Genomic DNA, 17725 nt, shown 5'->3' with positions numbered 1-17725 from the left:
TTTAAAGCCAATAGACATTTATTTCACATAACAAGTGCTCCCTCTGTCTCTAAGCTGTAGCCTTTCCCTTATCCCCTAAAACAAATGACTTTTGAGACTGGAGGGCTTGGTGCCGCAAGGAAGACTAAAAGCAAGCAACAGAAGAAGCAAGCTTGTGCTTAGAGAACCTAGAGGGTGTACTTGCTGGATTTAGGCAATCATGTTTGGCAAATAGACAAGCCTTTGGTTCCTGTTTCTGAAGAAAACTACATGTGAACTTGGTCCATCCAGTTTCTCAACTGGATTAAATATGACTTGCAACTAGCCAACCCTGATTAACCATTTTTATGTACTTCTTCCATGCCTAAGCTATACTGTGTGCTATTTTAGTATTGCCCTTCCAGTTTGTGTCTGTCACTAGCTTGGACACGTAACTTGGGTTGTGATTTTCAGGCTCTACTGTTTTTACTACTTGTGATTTGAATATTATCTTGGGGTCAGCAATGACAAGTATACTTGTTAAAGCAGGGAATTTTATGATGCTGTCTGTACTTACTGTATATACCCTGTACATTGTACTGTAGGTATAATATAGTGCATTATACATTCTTAATGCTATGTGATTGTCTTCCTCCCTCTTGAGGAAGCTTCACTGCTACTTTAAATATGTATATTGCAGAGCTTATTATAGGACTGCAGGACTGACATGTCCAGAGTCACTATTACTAAAATTATCACCTGTCTATGCTAAGGATTAAACATTGCATGAGAAACTGCAAAGGGCAATTCCATGAGTAGAATCAAGTGTGTGGTTACACCAGGAAACTTTTAACACCATCAGGGTGTGTTGTGATTTGTAATAAGCCAAAGGTTACATACTTTCATCATATTGAACAAACTGACTAATTCCTGTACCACTTCATTCTTTGACCTATTATTGATTGTACAGAGTTTGTCTCATTTTAAAGATCTGAGAATAACTGGTTGCACAGTACCAGCTCACTAAGCTGTGTGAAACCCTTTAGATGCAGTATATTGATTAAAATACCGATTCTGGAGACGTGGATTCTTCTGCTGGCTTTGATACAGGGTCCTTGGCTGGTCTTGGGAGTGAGGGTAGTGATGGTAGAACTGTTATTTAATAGCTACTTCTCTTTCTGTAAGGGGGGAGGAAAATGCTTTGCAAAAGCGATGAGTAATTTGGGGGAAACTAAGGCATGCTGAGGTGAGGGGCGTTTTGCAAAATGAAGCGTGAACATTGTGAGAGTTAAATTCAGAATCCATATTCAAATCTTGCTGGTGCTTTGGATGAGCAGTTAAACTACTAAGCATCTGTATTCTCAGATGAAAAGCTTTGTAAAAGTAAAGCAATGGCTAATAAGCTGTGACTCAGAAGGAGCTACACTAACAGCTACAATACATCCTAGTAACTGTGATAAATGCTTTCATTTCAAATCTGAAATAAAAGCAGGATTTCATAGCCTAGATTTCTTCTCTCTGTGGACAGCCCCATATTCAGTCTCCTGCAGATTTCTGCTCAGTAGGCTAAATCTACCCTGAGGGGTTCCAAGTCCAGAGGAAGTGATGGCCTGGTTTGACTTAACAGAATATGGTAAGGTATTGGGAAGAAGTACTATTGACTTATGAATTTTCAGGATGAGATGCTGGAGATATTTTGAGTGGACCAAAAGAGCAGATTAAGTAATTTTGGCTTGTATTCACATAAAAACTCCTCAATTGTTGCTCTACTTGGAGGGATGGAAAGGAGGAAGCATCTTCTAGAGCACACCAGGAAAAAAGTGCAAACTTCTTGTGTCATTTCAGGATAATGTTGAAGTCCCTGAAGAGAGCAGGAGCCCTCATTTGTTTTACAGGAACAGTCCTTCTGCAATGGAGCCCTTTCGCTTGGACTCTGCAGGACATATGAGAGGGTGCTGATGCATAGCAGCTGCTTGCTTATTTTCTCGCCCCCAAACCTGCTTCTTTGCCTTCGCTCTGTCAGTGCCTTGACTTGCATTCTTAGTGATTCTGTTTCAGTATCCATCCAGGCTGAGCTGTGTGTCAGCTCACACAGAGTCTGGTTTTAATTATCTCCCTTTTCTGACGGGCTCTCAGTGTTAAGCCAAACTGAATAATTATCGTGCTGCTTTGGAGATATTTTTATCTTTTTTTTTCTTTCCCCAAATGTTTGCTTTCACATTAAAAATTGATCAGAGTCTTGAGGTGGTTTTTTTTGCTAGCAGTTTCTTAGATTCTTGAGGATTTATTGCTGCATTTGAGAGGCAAAGTCCCTTCATTTTACATATGGGGAAGACAGTGTGTTTTTCCATGAGAAAATATTCACTCCTAACCCTTCCTGCTACATTTTATATTTGTTTCTTCAGTTTCTCAGAAGAGGCATTGTAAAGAGAAATATGATAGTGGTATTATAGCTATGACTGGAATGGTGTCCAGATGTATGGTCAAGTTTGTAATTGGAAGCAGTGACTGTTATCCCCACTGATATAGCTATGGTGGACAGGAGCACAGATCAACATTTGGGCACTGAAGTCCTTCAGTCTGGAAGAGAAGGAGAAAACTGAACTGACAGTAATGGCCATTGTTCTGTGTTAATTATCTTGAACTATTATGCAATGATTTTTGACTCTCAGTTTGAGAGGAAAACGCTCTTGTGGGACACACACAGTGAGATGTGACTATGGCCTTGCGAAATACTGAGGTCTAGCTTGGAGGGAGGGGATGGGGGAACTTGTGATACATGCTAACACTTATATCCCTATTGGATCTTTGAATTATTCCCAGTTAGACACACCAGCTTCCAGGCTTTGAAGCAGTTGGAGTTTTGTTTGAGACTTGCAAATTGATTGAATGAATGTTTTGTGGAAAGATATTCTTCTATTGCTAACGTGGGGTCTGTTTCATGTATTTGTGTGCATTCATTCTAGTGCATAGGTGGTTGCCTGTTTCACTCCCAAGACTTCTGTGAGTGAAGTAGGATATGTGAAGTCCTTTTTTTTTTTCAGAATAGGGTGGAAGCATTTACAGTGAAAGCTGAAGAAATAGCTTGGCAAATCATGCTTTGATTGCTCTGGTGTGGTTCTACTTATCACATGTTGGTTTGTGGGAAGCAGTTTAGCTCTCTTTTCAAAGGAAACCACAGCGAGCACAGTGTGCTCTCAACAGATGAGCAACCAGCAATTGGGGAATGAAGTACTCTGTGTAGATAAATGGGAAGTTGCAGGGCATAGTAGGACAGAAAAGATATGGAGAAGAGTAAGTCATGGTCTTGCTCTTGTCTACCCATACTTCCTCTTCTCCACAACCAATTCTTCTTTTCCTCCCACTTCTCTAGCTGTCATTCCACTGTCTTGGCTCTGTTCTATTTCTAATCACACCCTGCTTCTCCCTAATTTCTTTTCCTCCCTTCCTTCCCACTCTATTAGGAGTGTCCCAAATGCAGAACCCTTTATTCTAAATGGCATCCTCAGTTATGGACTTCGAGGCCCACCTCATTTCACAAGAGTCTTGTTCTCTGCCTGCTCTCAAAACTGAATCCTTTGTTCACTCACTTTGTATACCTGTCTTAATGTCTTATGTCCTCTTTATCCTTTCATTTCATCAGGCTGTGGAGAATCACTTGAGAGGGTGACCAGAATGTGTAAAATTTTGGAAACACAGGGGACAAGAAGCAAATACTGCTCTTGTCGGTTTCCTCCTTTTCCTTGGATGCTTCCTCAGTTTCAAATCAAGAGATGGGCATCCAGTCCCCAGCATTTGGATTCTTCCTGAATATCACCTTACAAAGCACTGATTTTCTGTCGTCCTACCCTTATTACAAGGAAAACTCTGAATATGACCAAAGCTTGATTAGCTAAACAGTCTAATGCTGTGTGAGCATCACAAACCCATTCCAAAAGAAAGTTCTCAGTACACAACCAGCTGCTAAATACAAAGAAGGTATTTAGGAGATTGCAGTTCCCTAAGAATAGCAAAATCTTCTGGTATTTGTTTTTTAAAGCTCAGGGATGTTGGTTGGTTTATGCATAACAGATATGATTTGTGAATTACAAAGTAAAAGCCCTACAAGTATAATAAAATCACCTGAATTTGTCTTGCTTTTGAAAGCATCCGGAGCTATTGCTGGTAACTTTAGTTGAGCTGAGGTTTCTCACCATCTGCTTTATTCCTTTCTTCCCATCCAGGTGAAGTCAAAAAGTACCTGCAGTTCCAAAAGGATTCACAGTGTTTTTCAGCAAGCAATAAGGATGCTACAAGAAAAAGGGGTGGTTTTCCAGAAACCCGGTAGCTCCAAGGAATTATACCACGTAAGAAACTAAGCTGTGGTTGCAAAAAAGTTCAGGGCTATGACTTTCACAGAGAGTAGAGGTGTTTCAAAAATGGTAGAAGTGTTTCAGTAAAAGAAGCTGGGCATCCAAGTGTTGTCTCTTTACTAGAAGTCTTACCTGCAGCTTACTTCACTGTTGCTTTTATCTCTGTATCATAGAATGGTTTGGATTGGAAAGGACCTTAAGATTGTCTCATTCCAACCCCCTGCCATGGGCAGGGATGCCTCTTACTAGACCAGGTTGCTCAAGGCCCTGTGCAGCCTGACCTTGAACACTGCCAGAGATGGAGCATTCACCACTTCCTTGGGCAACCTGTTCCAGTGCCTCACCACCCTCACAGTAAAGAGCTTCTTCCTTATATCCAACCTGAACTTCCCCTGTTTTAGTTTTAACCCATTACCTCTTGTCCTATCGCTGCAGTCCTTAATGAATAGTCCCTCCCCAGCATCCTTACAGGCCCCCTTCAGATATTGGAAGGCTGCTATGAGGTCTCCACGCAGCCTTCTCTTCTCCAGGCTGAACAGCCCCAACTTTCTCAGCCTGTCTTCATACAGGAGGTGCTCCAGTCCCCTGATCATCCTCATGGCCTCCTCTGGACTTGTTCCAACAGTTCCATGTCCTTTTTATGTTGAGGACACCAGAACTGCACACAGTACTCCAAGTGAGGTCTCATGGGTGCAGAGTAGAGGGGCAGGATCATGTCCTTTGACCTGCTGATCACACTCCTTTTGATACAGCCGAGCACCCAGGTTTCTGGGCTTCAGGCACACACTGAAGCTGGCTCATGCTCAATTTGTCATTGACCAACACCCCCAAATCCCTTCTCAGGGCTGCTCTGAATCTCTTTTCTGCCCAACATGTAGCTGTGCCTGGGATTGCCTTGACCCAGGTGTAGGACCTTACACTTCACTTTGTTGAACTTCATGAGGTTGGCATTGGCCCAGAGACACTCACCTACTGAGTGGTTCTTTTTTGTAACTCAGCACCAGACTTAAGCACTGATGCTATTCTAAGTGCAGTCTGTGTTCAATGGTTGCAAAACTGCTGATGCAGCTTGAGCACACTGAAACCTGAGACCTGGTATAGTTCTCTTGATCGAAGTGGGGTGACACTTGCTGTTCTACTGGGTTGGTTACCCACCCTCCTTTGGATTCTGTTATATCACGTTCTTTGGCTAACTCACAGGTGCTGCTAATGGTACTAAAAATAACTAGAGTTATCATTCATTATTAATTTCAGAGGCAGTATATAATACAGACTGTAGCTAAGAAAGTGTTAATTTAGAACACATCATGGCATTGGATTGCTTTTCAACAACCATGCCATCTACTGTGAAATAGACTGCTATAAATTATCAGTTTCTTCTGTTTTCTCCAGGTGACTGACAATGATAAGGAGCTGCTTAAAGTGACCCTTGATGTGATTAAAAAAGACTGTCGAAAACCCAGGCGTAAGTAACAGTGTAATCAAGGCTCTTATGAGCTGTTGCTGATATATTGATGACAGTATCTTCTCCTGCTGCTGGATTAGATATGCTTCTTGTCCTTACCCTTGAACTTGGAGCTAAGCTGTTGGTGTAGCTAATCACTATGGCTGAAAGCAGGAGTGCAAGAACAGCTTCCTGTGAGCATGGAGAACGAAGGAGCAGGTGTGCCCAACAGGAAGCAGACCTCTCAGATCTGAAACAATTAGCCATTATCTTAGATCTATATCTTTGGAGAATACTTAGATTTTGGGAGGAACCAAACATAGCACAGTTAGGTCAGCACCCAGCAGCTTTTGCTTTGCACTTCAGGTAAATAGCAAATCTTGCTAGTTCAGTTTCTACAGGGGTGTTGACACAAAAGTGGCTGTGCAGAAAGGTAAAATCCTCACCTCCCATTAAGTCAACAATAAAACTTAAGTCAGTAGCATATTTGCTGTAGATGTTAAGCTCAGGTAGAGCTCAGGTGGTTATTCTTTGCAGGTAGGAATTTCAGTCTTAACAAAATCCACTTCTTTTCAGGTAATGTACCTCCTATGGGTTCTGAATTATCCCTGTCCCTCAAGTCTACTGTCATTGCCATAGATAGCTTGTGCTTGAGTGTCTGCTAATTACACTAGCACATTGTTACAGAGTTTCAATTCATTGGACAGAATGTGTCAGCAGGGATCACTTGCTGCTGGAGTGCAGCTGTCTGTGGGGTTAGAAGGCTCTTTAGTACAGAATAAATGACTAACTAGAGCATCAGGCATATAATCTTAAATTGCTCTTATCCTTGTAATATCACAACCATAATAGTGCTTGTAGGACCTGGTGTATGATTGTTATCCTGAAAGAAAATAGGCAAAGTGAATTAGTATTATTTCTGAGGTTTCAACTGGCTATTTCAAGCAGTGGGGTAACTGCAGACAGGGCTCCTAGGTGGAGGTAGAAGTTCTGTATCTTTGAGGGGTGGAGGGAGTAGATGTTACTGGGCATGCAGGTAAAGATGGGCTTGTTTTCTTGAGGCTGTTCCGGTACAAGTTACCATATCACATTGTTTTATTGTCTTTTATTCAGTTAACAAATACAAACATACTCTTTGTAAGAGTCAAGTAATTATTCTGCCCATTTTATTCACTAGCTGGTTCTCATGGGAACCCTTTTTTTTTGCCACTGTAAAGGCCAGAACCTGTATACAGCTGACACAGAGCACTGAGCCTGATGTTTTAACTCCTCACTTAACGTTTTGTAACACTGATGAAGTACTGAGAGGTTCAGAAGATCTTTCTCCTAGTTGGGAAGAGTCAACAGCAGACAGAAACTTATAGATCAGTCCCAGAAAATACTTTAAAGAGTCCTGAGTCCTCAAAGCCATATTTTCCATACTGAGCAGGTTAAAAATAGAAACTGCTTTACAGAGCCTCTTGTTCTGCTTGAAGCTTTCCATCTCTTTAGTTTCCTGATGTAAAGAGGACAATTTCCAGGTCAGTGTCTCTTTGATAGGTCTCAGAAAAACCTTTTCAATGCACTGGTAATAGGAGATTCTGAGGGGGAAAGCCAAGAAGTTTCAATCCAAACCAACAGGGTACTGCAGATATTTTACTGTCGCTGAATGATGCAAGAGCACAGAGCTCAATGTGACTGTCGGCCCCCCTCTGCTGGTGGGTTGGCAGTCTTAGCCAGCTTGGCTTTGAAGAGTGAGCAGGCTGGTGGTGAGAACATAAGAATATGGTGATACCTAAAGGGCTTTTGCTTATTTGTTGCAAGAAATTGCTACCCATTTTCCTTCAAAAGTAGTATTACTCTTCCATGACAAAAAGATTGATTTAGGATGAACCAAGCTTTTCTCTCCAGTGGGTTACTTTCTGCCAGTTTTCAAGGCAATGCCTCACCCCATTGCTTTAGTTGTGAGACATTCTGAGGCCCAGCCCAGTTGTCTGGAACTACTTTAGAAATAAAGAAAATCCCCAGCATGCCTAGTCAGAGCTCCACAAACCCTGACCTGTAATGTGCCTGCTTGATAAGCCTAGTTCTTGGCTCCAGTTTAATTCCGCACTCTGATCTTAAGTGCCCTCATGCAAGGCCATTCTGAGTCCACCTAAACGCCTAAGATAGCCAGAAAAGGATGGCAGCACATTTTTACTCCAGCCTGAACTGCAAATGGAAGACTTGGTCCAGATTTGGGCGGGTGGATTTGATTTGGGGTTTTTTTGGTTTTTTTCTTGGTGGGGGGTGGTATTTTTTTGTTTGGTTGGTTTTGTTTTGTTTTTTAATTTTGCTCTGGTTTTAGGCTTAGCTGAGGCCAATAGTAACGAAGGGGTTGGAAAAAAGCCAGGAGCACTTCAAGTCAAATTTACTATGTCAGAATGGATCCTGTGTGGGATGTCCACAGTGGCAAATGGTACCTGTTCTGTGACTCTGTCCTCTCTGATATTGTTGGTTATTCACAACCTGGCTTACCTCAGCTGGTAGGCAGAAGCTGGAGTGCAGTATGTCAATGACAGAGGGACAGCATCACTCTGCTGCAAGGAGTGTATTCCCTCGAAGTTGGATCATAGACCTAGGAGTGTTTCTGGTTTACTTAATGATAGTACATACCTGCAGCTACCCCAAAATGCCATTTTCTGCCAGCATGTAGGAGGAAAGTATGTGTTGTACTGTTGGGTAACACTTGAGTCACTATTCTAATTCATTGAGACTTAAGGTAAGTTAGATCAGGGATGGGCACTTTGAACCTTCTTATGACAAACCTGTGACTAATGCAAGATGCAGCTACCTACTTTGTTTGCACCAATAGTCACTGTGTCCAAGTAGAGGCATCATTCTGTCCCCTGCACTTAGCCGTCCTAGGGTGGTGGAGGCATTTTTGGCTACCAGCCACTAAGGTGTTTTGTCATGCTGGATTGCTGACTTCTAAAGAAATAGCTTTGCTGGATTCACAACCTAATAGGAACTAGGCTGAACTGTTTATTTCCCAGTACACCGCATTGACTCCTACCTACCAGTGACTTTTCTCCATAGCTTCTAAGGCAGTTCTGTGGCTCAGCTGATTCTAGAGTAGAGAGTGGCAAAAATATAAACAAAAGCAGCAAGAATGAGTTACAGGGCCCCCCCCCCCCCCCCCCCCCCCCGTAACTTCTCAAACTTAACTTACATCATGTGAGCCGAGGAGGAGGGAAGTTGTTTTTTCTGATCTGTCTCATTTATGCTCCTTTCCACTGTTAGCCATGGGGGAGAAAGAAATCTGTTGCAAGTTCAGCTCTTGGGGAGACTGGGTTTACAGGGTGTGTTGGATGAAATGTTGACTGAGACAGCTGAGCTTCAAATGATGGCTCCACCAGGCCCACAGTAGCTGCATGAAATACTGAAGCAGCCACTAAGGACTTTTGTCTCTGGTTTGCCCTCTAGGAAAGTGGATTCTTTTGCATTTCTGATCTCTTGTATATTTTCATGGTTAATTCCTCTTAAGGGAACATAAAATTTGATACTTCTGTGAATTTCTACTTCCGTTATTGTCTGAGTAGTCTGAAGTATGGGGATGGGATTGCATTGCTAGATGAATGAAAGTTGCATTGTAGCAGGTTTTCCACAAGATGCCAGCATTGGGCAGGCAGTTAAAGCTCCTTTCCACAGAACTTTGTTCTGGCTGGTTTCAAGCTTGGGTATGAACAAAAGGGTTTTAACTTGGTTTCTTCTGCACTTGCAGAAACTGGATGGCTTGCATAAGTGCTCAGTGGAGGTACCCTGAAGTTATTAACCTCATCATCAGGTTGTACTGAATGAGCCCTGTATATTAAAGTTTGCAAGATTGATGATATTTTGCCCTTATTGTTAATGTTACAGCCCTGACATCAGAAAAGTCAGGAGGAACAGCTGAGAATTGAAGAGCTGTAGGCATAGACTGGGTCTCTTCCTTCTGAATCCACACATCTCTGCTTTAGTACCTAGGGCATTCTTCCTCTTTGACAGCTGTGGCTTTTTCATGAGTAACCTGCATTATAATAGTTAAAAGACTGAAGCCTTTCCTCCATGTCTGACTGCATTTAACTTCTTTCTTCTGCAGATGCTGAAAATGGCTGCCATTTCCTTCACATCTTAAACTGTGTTCGTCAGAGCCACAACCCGTCTCTGACTGAAGTGGTGATGCACCGTGTCTTGGAACTGCTGGAGAGAAACAGTGATGTTGTCAGCACTATGGAAGGATATTATATGACATTTTAAAGAGAGGAGATAAGATACATTTGTTGTGGTCTATTTCAGTAAAGGAGGGAGGAAGGAGAGATTGAGTGATCCTGAAAAGCTGCTATTACCTGGTATGATCTAGATAGAGGGAGAAAAAAAGAGCATTCTGATACTCCAACTACTGTTTTTGTCTAGCTCCAGAGAAGCTGTTAAAATACTTGTGTTCATATTATTGCTGACTTCCTCGCTATTCCTAATGAAAGTTGTATCAGCCTGATTCTGGACATCCTAATACAGCAGGGGAACTGGAAAAGAAGCTTCTCTTTCCTTGCAGTAAGATGTGACATGGTCGTCCTCACATTTACAACCCTAAAGAAAAGGCACTGCTCTGGAGTGCTGTTTACAGCAATGGGCATGTCAGGGCTCATTTTTTCTGGCTTAAAGACTGATCTTGTGATCTTTCCATATGGTAATAGCTGTGGATCTTTCTTTTTGTATATACTTTATAATACCTAAAGAAAAGACATATAAGCAAACAATCAAAAGATTTGCCTGGTCTTCCTGGCAGCATTGGTGTACCCATGTCTGTAAATATGTATTCTTGAATATGCACAGCTTTTGTACTACTGAAGCACAGTCCTGGCCTTTCTCTGAAAAGTTATACTTGGGAATGAGTCCTGCATCCCTTCCCCACCCTGCAACCTTGCCCACTTCTTATGGAGCATGTCTGTATTCCCCTGGCTACCATGTGCACTACTGATGCATGTTGCTGTGGATTCTGTTCAGACCAGAATTCTCAAAATCAGCCTCCATTTTGCTGCTTATAATTGCTTCCTACATCACAAACGGCAAATCATAAATCACATGCTTTGGAAAAGGAAACATGAAAGCCAGCAGGACCCACTGTAATCTCTGTGCTCCCCATTATCTTTTGTGTCTTATATTCCTTGTCACTTTGGGGGAAAAATACTATTCATCTCTGTGCGTGCAGGGGAACGGAAGACATTGATGAAATAACACTAGCCTAAAGAAGGTTGCCATGCAAGATGTTTGATCTCTGTTATGTGCCACAGTTCAAAGCCCAGAACTGCTCAGTATTTATCCTTAGAGAGGGCTTACTGCTGCAGGGGCTTGTCTGTTTAATTAATCTGTTTAATGGTGTGGAGGTGAGACCTTTAACTTGAAAAGAGAAGAAAGGATTCAATGTATCCTTCCTCTTTCCTTTGCACCTTCCTTGGAACAGTTGAAATAGCAGACTCCCAGGAGGCAGATGTAGTGGTAAAGCCCTATAAGGATTGACATAGCAGGGAAAAATAAACCATAGGCATGAGGAAAGCCAGTGAGTAGCCCCATGTGTGCCAGGTCTCTGGTTTGTTGTTATATTGTATGCCTCATTCCAAGCTCTGGCTGCAGTGAGATATAGGCTAAGAGAAAGGCATGACAAAATATTTGGCATTTGCATTCAGAGACCTGTGGAAAACTCTGTCCTTAAAGAGATGATGTGTTTGTTTGTAGTGGAAAATGATGGATGAATCATTCTTTTGCTGTAAATTCCCTTCTTGCTGCAGGGCTCAGTAACTTGTTTCCCTGCAGGCTGTCCTACTCATAGCACTGCTGCTCTGGTTTGAGTTGGGTACCTGTTAGTCAGATCTTAATATGGGCCTGAACAGGTGCTGAAAGCATGTACCTGTGCAGGAGGAAATTAAAAAGATGATTAATAAAGAATTGTAGAAGTCTTCTCTCCCTGCCTGTCCTATGCCTCTGGAAATAAGTAAAAGAAGTCCAGATTCAGAGTGAAGTGATACTGAGGAGAATCACAGCTTAAATTTATGCCTGCAAAAGGTCTGGTTGGCCAGAAGGAAGGTTTGTTTTTCAGATTCCTGCTCTGATTTACTGATCAGTTTGAAGTGATGCTTAAAAACAAAGGCCATCTATGAAGCAGTTTGGAGTTTGATTCCTAAATTCATACTCACTTTGGGAGTATAACCATATGCTACTGCTTGATCATGGACAAGTCACCCACTTGCCATGAGTTCAGGGTTTTTTTAAAGGAAAGTATGCGGTGTCTTGGGCATATGGAAAAACGTGGCATCTAATTTAAGAGACTGGCTTGGCCATTTCCTTGAAATGTTCTGTATGAGCAGAAGCTGATTTTGCTGGGAAAGGGTTAAAAGAACACTGCTGGCTCAGTGGGAAAGGTGATCTCCTCTCCTGGGCTAGAAGAAAGACTGACCCTGGTTCTCCTGAGGGTGTCAGCCAAGTGTGTGGGCTGGATGAGTTTGCTAAGTATTGGAGGAAAGATAGTCTGGAGATCATGTTGCTCTTTAGGGTCTCCTTAAAATAAATTCATACCAAAATAGGATTACATCTTTGTCCTCTGCAGCTTGTACAGTCATACACACAGCTTCTAATGGGTTCTGCTGCATCCAACTTTAATGCTGCGCTTCATGGGTTTTAGACGTATTTCTGTGTGTAAAGTCTGCCTAAAACTCCATGCCATCTATTTTCTATGCATTGGAGATTCATGCAGACACAAAGTGCCTTCCCTCTCTGTCCTATCCCTGTTACACTTTAGAAGCAGCTGCGAAGCCTCAGAGATGAAGTGAGAGGAACTTGGCTGTGGAAAGATGCATCGTCACTCTTGAAAGAACCTGTCCTTGGGGGTTTTTAAGTTGGTCCTTGCTGGCAGTGCTGGACTCATGTGATGGAGGGTGCATTCTGTTGGAGATTGCTCCCCAGGAACAGAAAAAAGGGTTTTTTTCTCATTTGGGGTAGCTCGGGGAAGTAATGCGAATGAACACAAGGGAGCCTACGTTTTTTACAGGACCAAAAGGTTAAGGCAGAATTAATGGAGGAATCTAGATTTAAGTTACAGAGATTCTAATTCTGAATAACTTTACGGAATAGTTGTGCCTTAAGCTTGCGTGCTTTATTTTTTCCATGGTAGCCACCTAACAGAGACTAACACTCTGGCTGAGTGTGTTCCCTCTCTTGTACCTACAGGGAATAGCATATGCATGTGTGTGCACAGAAGTACCCAGGCTAGCTGAGCACAGAGCTCACTGTAGGTTGATTTACCCATTTACTCAGTATCTCTACAGTATGCTTCTGTGACAGCAGTCTAGACATACCCGTATTGGTATAAGTCACCTTTATGTAAGTTTAACTACACACACTAGGGCTTTTACTGCTAATAAACTGTCCCTCTGTTTAAAGATCATGTCCTTAACCAAGAGAGTCATATCATGCACACTGTGAAAACTCTGACCACACCTACAAAATATTGTGTGGAATATATGGTGAAAGCACACTTTCTTGTTTTGTTTAGTTTGAAAACTTGTTAGGCAACGCAACTATTAGTGCTTTACTGAAGGGCTTTGAAGGTGGCACTCTAGTTTAAAATTGACAAGTGAGAATTCATGTTGTAGGACTGCTTCATGGCCAGTTTCAGTTTCCATAGAAACAGTTATGGCAGTAAAAGGCAGGTAAGTAAAATGGAGTTTTAAAAAGCAGTCAGCATTTTTGTTACTTTAAAAAAGTATGTTTCCATAGAAATATAACACCTGAGAACAAAAACTACCAAAGAACCTCAATATTCTATTCTAGCAAAAGTTAAGGTGAGTGCTTTTCTGGTGAGGAAATGAACTCTACCTTCAGTCCCCACCATCTGCTTAGGTGATAGAAGAAATGAGGTGGTTCATGCCTCAGTTTTGCTCTTTTGTAAATAGGGAGTAATCCAGCTCCCTGTGTAGGTATATGCCTCAACTTTTCTTAATGTTAGTCATTAAAAGCTATTGAGATCTGTTGATGTGACCTGTTAAAGAATATCTCTGTGTCTGTGTGGGAGAGGGTAAATGGATATATGCTGGAATGGGGCTTAGTTCTAATCCAAGTCTCACTTTTGCTAATAGCTTTATCTTTCTCCACCTCATTTTCCATGCATATTACTTGGCCTGGCTTGTCTTTCTGCTCTCCAGGTCCAATGAAGCAATGATGGTCTTCCTAGTTTTATTTGTATCCAGTATTTTTCCTGGAATCCTATTCCCCCTTATATAAATCCAGGTAAATAAGCTTTGGGTTGTCTCGTTCTCAGATCTTTGGATTGTAAATCTGTACCTCTGGGGGTGTGTACTTTACATAAGCTAACTGAGAAATTAAGCTTTTCTTTCAAAGTAATAAATGACAAATTTAAAGATCAGCTGCATGACTGAAAGCTGTTATTTTGTGGATCTGTGCATGCTTGTGTATTCCAGTGATGGACACCATAAATAGGAGTTTGTAGTTCTTCATTCAGAATGAAAATTCATCAACAAGCATTCAGTGAGGCGTGGAGCCACATGAAGAATTATGAGACAGAGTACTGAAAATCTGCTTGTCAGAGAAATGCAGTTTCGTTTACTTTGGGAGTAAGCCGATCCTGTGGGGAAAAGATGTGCCTAGCAAAGATTTGTATCTTTATACTTACTTCTAAATGGGAAAGGAGCAAGTTCAGACCCCATGGGCAACCTGAAGTTTGAAACTTCCTGTCAGTGCAGCGCTATGTTCTTTATTGCCATCTTTCACCGCAGTCTCCAGCCCTCCTGCCCCAACCCTACAGCCCAGTGAGCAAACAACAGTTCAGCTGCAAAGATAAAAGAATGGTTGTAATAATTGGTTACCGTCCTCCAGGAGCCCCAGCACTACAGAAACATTTTTGTGGATGTTTGTTGGCAGCAGGGAAATGCTGAGCCAGGGATCTTGGGTTTCATCCCCAGCAATATGCCCTGTCAGGCACAGAGGCTTTCTCCCTAATTTCTTTCATCTATTTCTGCTCTCCACTCTCTCTCCTAACTGTCATTTCTCAGTCTCTTCATTTCATTCACAGTCTCATCGTTCATCTCTGTACCACAGATCCTTGCCAAACCTCCTTCCTCTCTACTTTGTTCCCTTTTTCTTTCCTAACTCAAATATCCTAGTCAGCATCTGGCAATTAGAGGTTTCACTCTAATCCCCTTGCCTAACTGACCTGGCACTATTCACAGCCTGTTCTGATTCCAGCAGATTGTGCTTCGCTCCTTGTCTCTGCACTAGAAGAGGCAGATAATGACTTTACTCTAGAGCTTTCTTCCCCATGTAGTTTGGAGCAGGAAAGAGTTGGAATTTCAGGAAAACAGCACTTTTTCCACCCCACCCTCACAAAGACCCAGTGGCCCCCTCGAAGATTCCAGTGGTGGTTTTCTTGCAGGTATCTGAGTACAAAATAAATGTACTTCCCCAAACCTAAGTATGCGCAAGTCAGGCACAAGACAGAAGCTATCTGTTTCTCCCTGCTGCTTTCACATCCTGGCAGATTTCATTGCAGACATGATCTGTAAAGCTGATGTGGACTTTTAGCTTGTCTACCAATTAGCATGTCTCCTTTTTTTCTGAGAAAGTGTGATTTTACTTTTAATGGGATTATACTTTAATGGGATTATAGTGTGTGTCTGGGCATTTGTCAACCTCTGTCCCACCACCTGAAGTGACTTTGTAATCTGTTGGCTAGTTAAGAGGGGCGAAGGACCCTGAGCTGTTAGAGTCTTTAGGAAATAGATGCACTGATAGAAGAGGGAAGCTCAAATTTGTGCCTCCATTAAAGGGAAGGAAGAAACTCAGTCACACATCACTGGAGAAACCACACACAAGACAGTCCCAAGAAACCTGTTTTTATAACCAGTAACTTCAGCTGTCACCGGAAGCACTTGCTCTGACTGCTCCTTTAAGAATTGACTGGACTGTTTTTCCTGAAGCTTACTTGTAGGGAACACCTCAGGTTTCCTATTCACAGTGGAAAACTTCAAATCAAGTCATTAAAATCTGGTAAAGTTGTAGTATTTACATCAGGGTACAAAGTTGAGTAACCAATTGTTAGGGATGCCACCAGCCCGTTACTACCACTGTCTTTTAAATGTGCCATGGGGACTACACTAATCTAGTCACGGTAATTTACAAGTTGAAACCAGCCCAGATTAACAAGTCTGCCTGTGCATAACATAACCTGGAATTTGCTTGTGAAAGAAATAACCTAAAGGAGCAATTTTCAGCAAGTGTTGAACCACTGAACAGTGTGGTGCCAATTAACCTGGCACAACATGTCCTACAGCTCTTGTTTTAGCTTGCTTTTTGTTATTGATTGGAAGAGTCAATGCTGCTTCCCAACCAGCTAGAACTGGAGCTCTCTGCCACCTTAGCCTGCGATGAACAAGCTGTGACTCTACAAGCATGTAAGCCAAAACATCTGATTTTCTTGCTTGAGAAGTGCAGGAGTGGCTGTAGCTAGACCACTGCTTCTGTAGCAGATTTGGCCTGAGACACCTGTTCTTTGTTCTTCTTTCTAATTTCCCCAAGATAACAGTAAAACAGACAGGAAAGTCATCTCATGTCTGCTGTGAACAAGGTAAGATAAATTGTAAGGGTATGTCACATCATACTAGCCAATGTGATTAAATGAAGCCAAGTTTTGACCTGAAATGCTTGTGGCTCCTCCCAGGAGTGGAGGCCTCATCCAAATATATAATGCTGTTTGGAAATACGAGGGAGGAATCCATTCCTTCAAATGTCTTTCCCAACAACAGAGTTATGTAAGCCCTGCAGGCTTACCTGATTCTAACATGTGCTTTTCTTGGCCAGGTACAAAGGTGGTAAGGAAATAAAAAAGGTGTTTGGAGTTGGGTTTTTCTCCTATTGCCAAAATTTAAGTCATCCACATTGAGAGTGGAGTTGTCCTTGCATGCATGTAAAACTCAACTCTGCTGTAATGTCCACAAAAATGCCCAGAGCTCTATGTAACAAGCCAGGTGGTGCTCTGAAACTATTGCCTACAGCTGCTGACTACTGGTGTCTCACTGTTTTCTTCCCTCACCTTGTCTTTTTCTCCCCAGTAAAAACACTTAAACTTAATTTCTGGTTCAGAGTAGTTATAGTCTCTCTCTTTGTCCTTCTGCGAGTGCAGTAATCCAGGACAAACGTTACAAGAACAAACTGATACAGAGAGGAGTTTTTGTTGGAACTCTGAATGTAGGAAAGGATGAGAAATACAGAGGAAGCTGAAGGAGGAGGATTTAGCACAAGGATGTTTGAAATTAGTCCCATTGAAAAAAGCTAAAGCAGTAATTGCCTAACGATGCTTTAGACATCTGTTTCAGGATAGGCAGCAGGTGTTGCATGTAATGAAAGCAAGGGCTTATACTGTTTTACTTTCTGCAATTAGAAAGCAGGGGAGGAAATGAGGGCAGGAAAAAAATGGAGGAAGAGAACATTTACCATAAACAGCTGGACAAATTTATATAGAGCACAGTAATATTTATATGCTCTTCCTCTGCCTTCCTTTAACAGTTCCTCTGTTCTGCAGGGTATTTTGTCCTTTCTATAAAAGAGCAGTGCCTTGAATGCTCAAAAGTTAGATGATTGAGTAAGAGCTGGCCTTTAAGCTCTTCTGTCTTTGAGGATGAATATGTTCAGGACAATGTAACTGTCAATAGCCAAAATGCTGATTCTAACTGATGGAAACAGTCCTGAAAGAGGAGCTGCCCTTGTCTTGTAAGTGGTCTCTGTGTGCCTCTGTCACTAGATCAGTGGCCGAGAAAGACTCCCTTTAATGAAATAGCCTTTAGGGTTGCATCCCTGGTGCCATGTGGCCACGAATGGATGGGATTATGTGGATAATGTATCTGCTGCCCCAGACTTAAAGCACACCTGTACCTGCTAGAGAAACTGTAGTTCCACTTTCCAAACT

At 42.1% G+C, this 17725-nt stretch overlaps 1 protein-coding gene across 4 annotated transcripts in view; it reads left to right on the top strand.

Moving 5' to 3' along the window:
* Window positions 1-14170, top strand: part of STN1 (STN1 subunit of CST complex) — a 46579-nt gene extending 32409 nt beyond the window's left edge. For all 4 annotated transcript variants that reach the window (XM_031053878.2, XM_013130399.3, XM_031053876.2 and 1 more), the window contains 3 exons: window positions 4182-4304; window positions 5703-5775; window positions 9854-14170. In XM_031053878.2, the coding sequence (XP_030909738.2) occupies window positions 4182-4304; window positions 5703-5775; window positions 9854-10011 (354 nt within the window). In that variant the 3' untranslated portion in view covers window positions 10012-14170. The remainder of the gene's footprint in view (window positions 1-4181; window positions 4305-5702; window positions 5776-9853) is intronic.
* Window positions 14171-17725: the final 3555 nt, after the last annotated feature.

Source organism: Melopsittacus undulatus, chromosome 4 (genome assembly GCF_012275295.1).
Source record: "Melopsittacus undulatus isolate bMelUnd1 chromosome 4, bMelUnd1.mat.Z, whole genome shotgun sequence".
Classification (NCBI taxonomy): domain Eukaryota; kingdom Metazoa; phylum Chordata; class Aves; order Psittaciformes; family Psittaculidae; genus Melopsittacus; species Melopsittacus undulatus.
The sequence above is the reverse complement of the archived record's forward strand: the minus strand, read 5'-3'. Positions and strand labels throughout refer to the sequence as shown.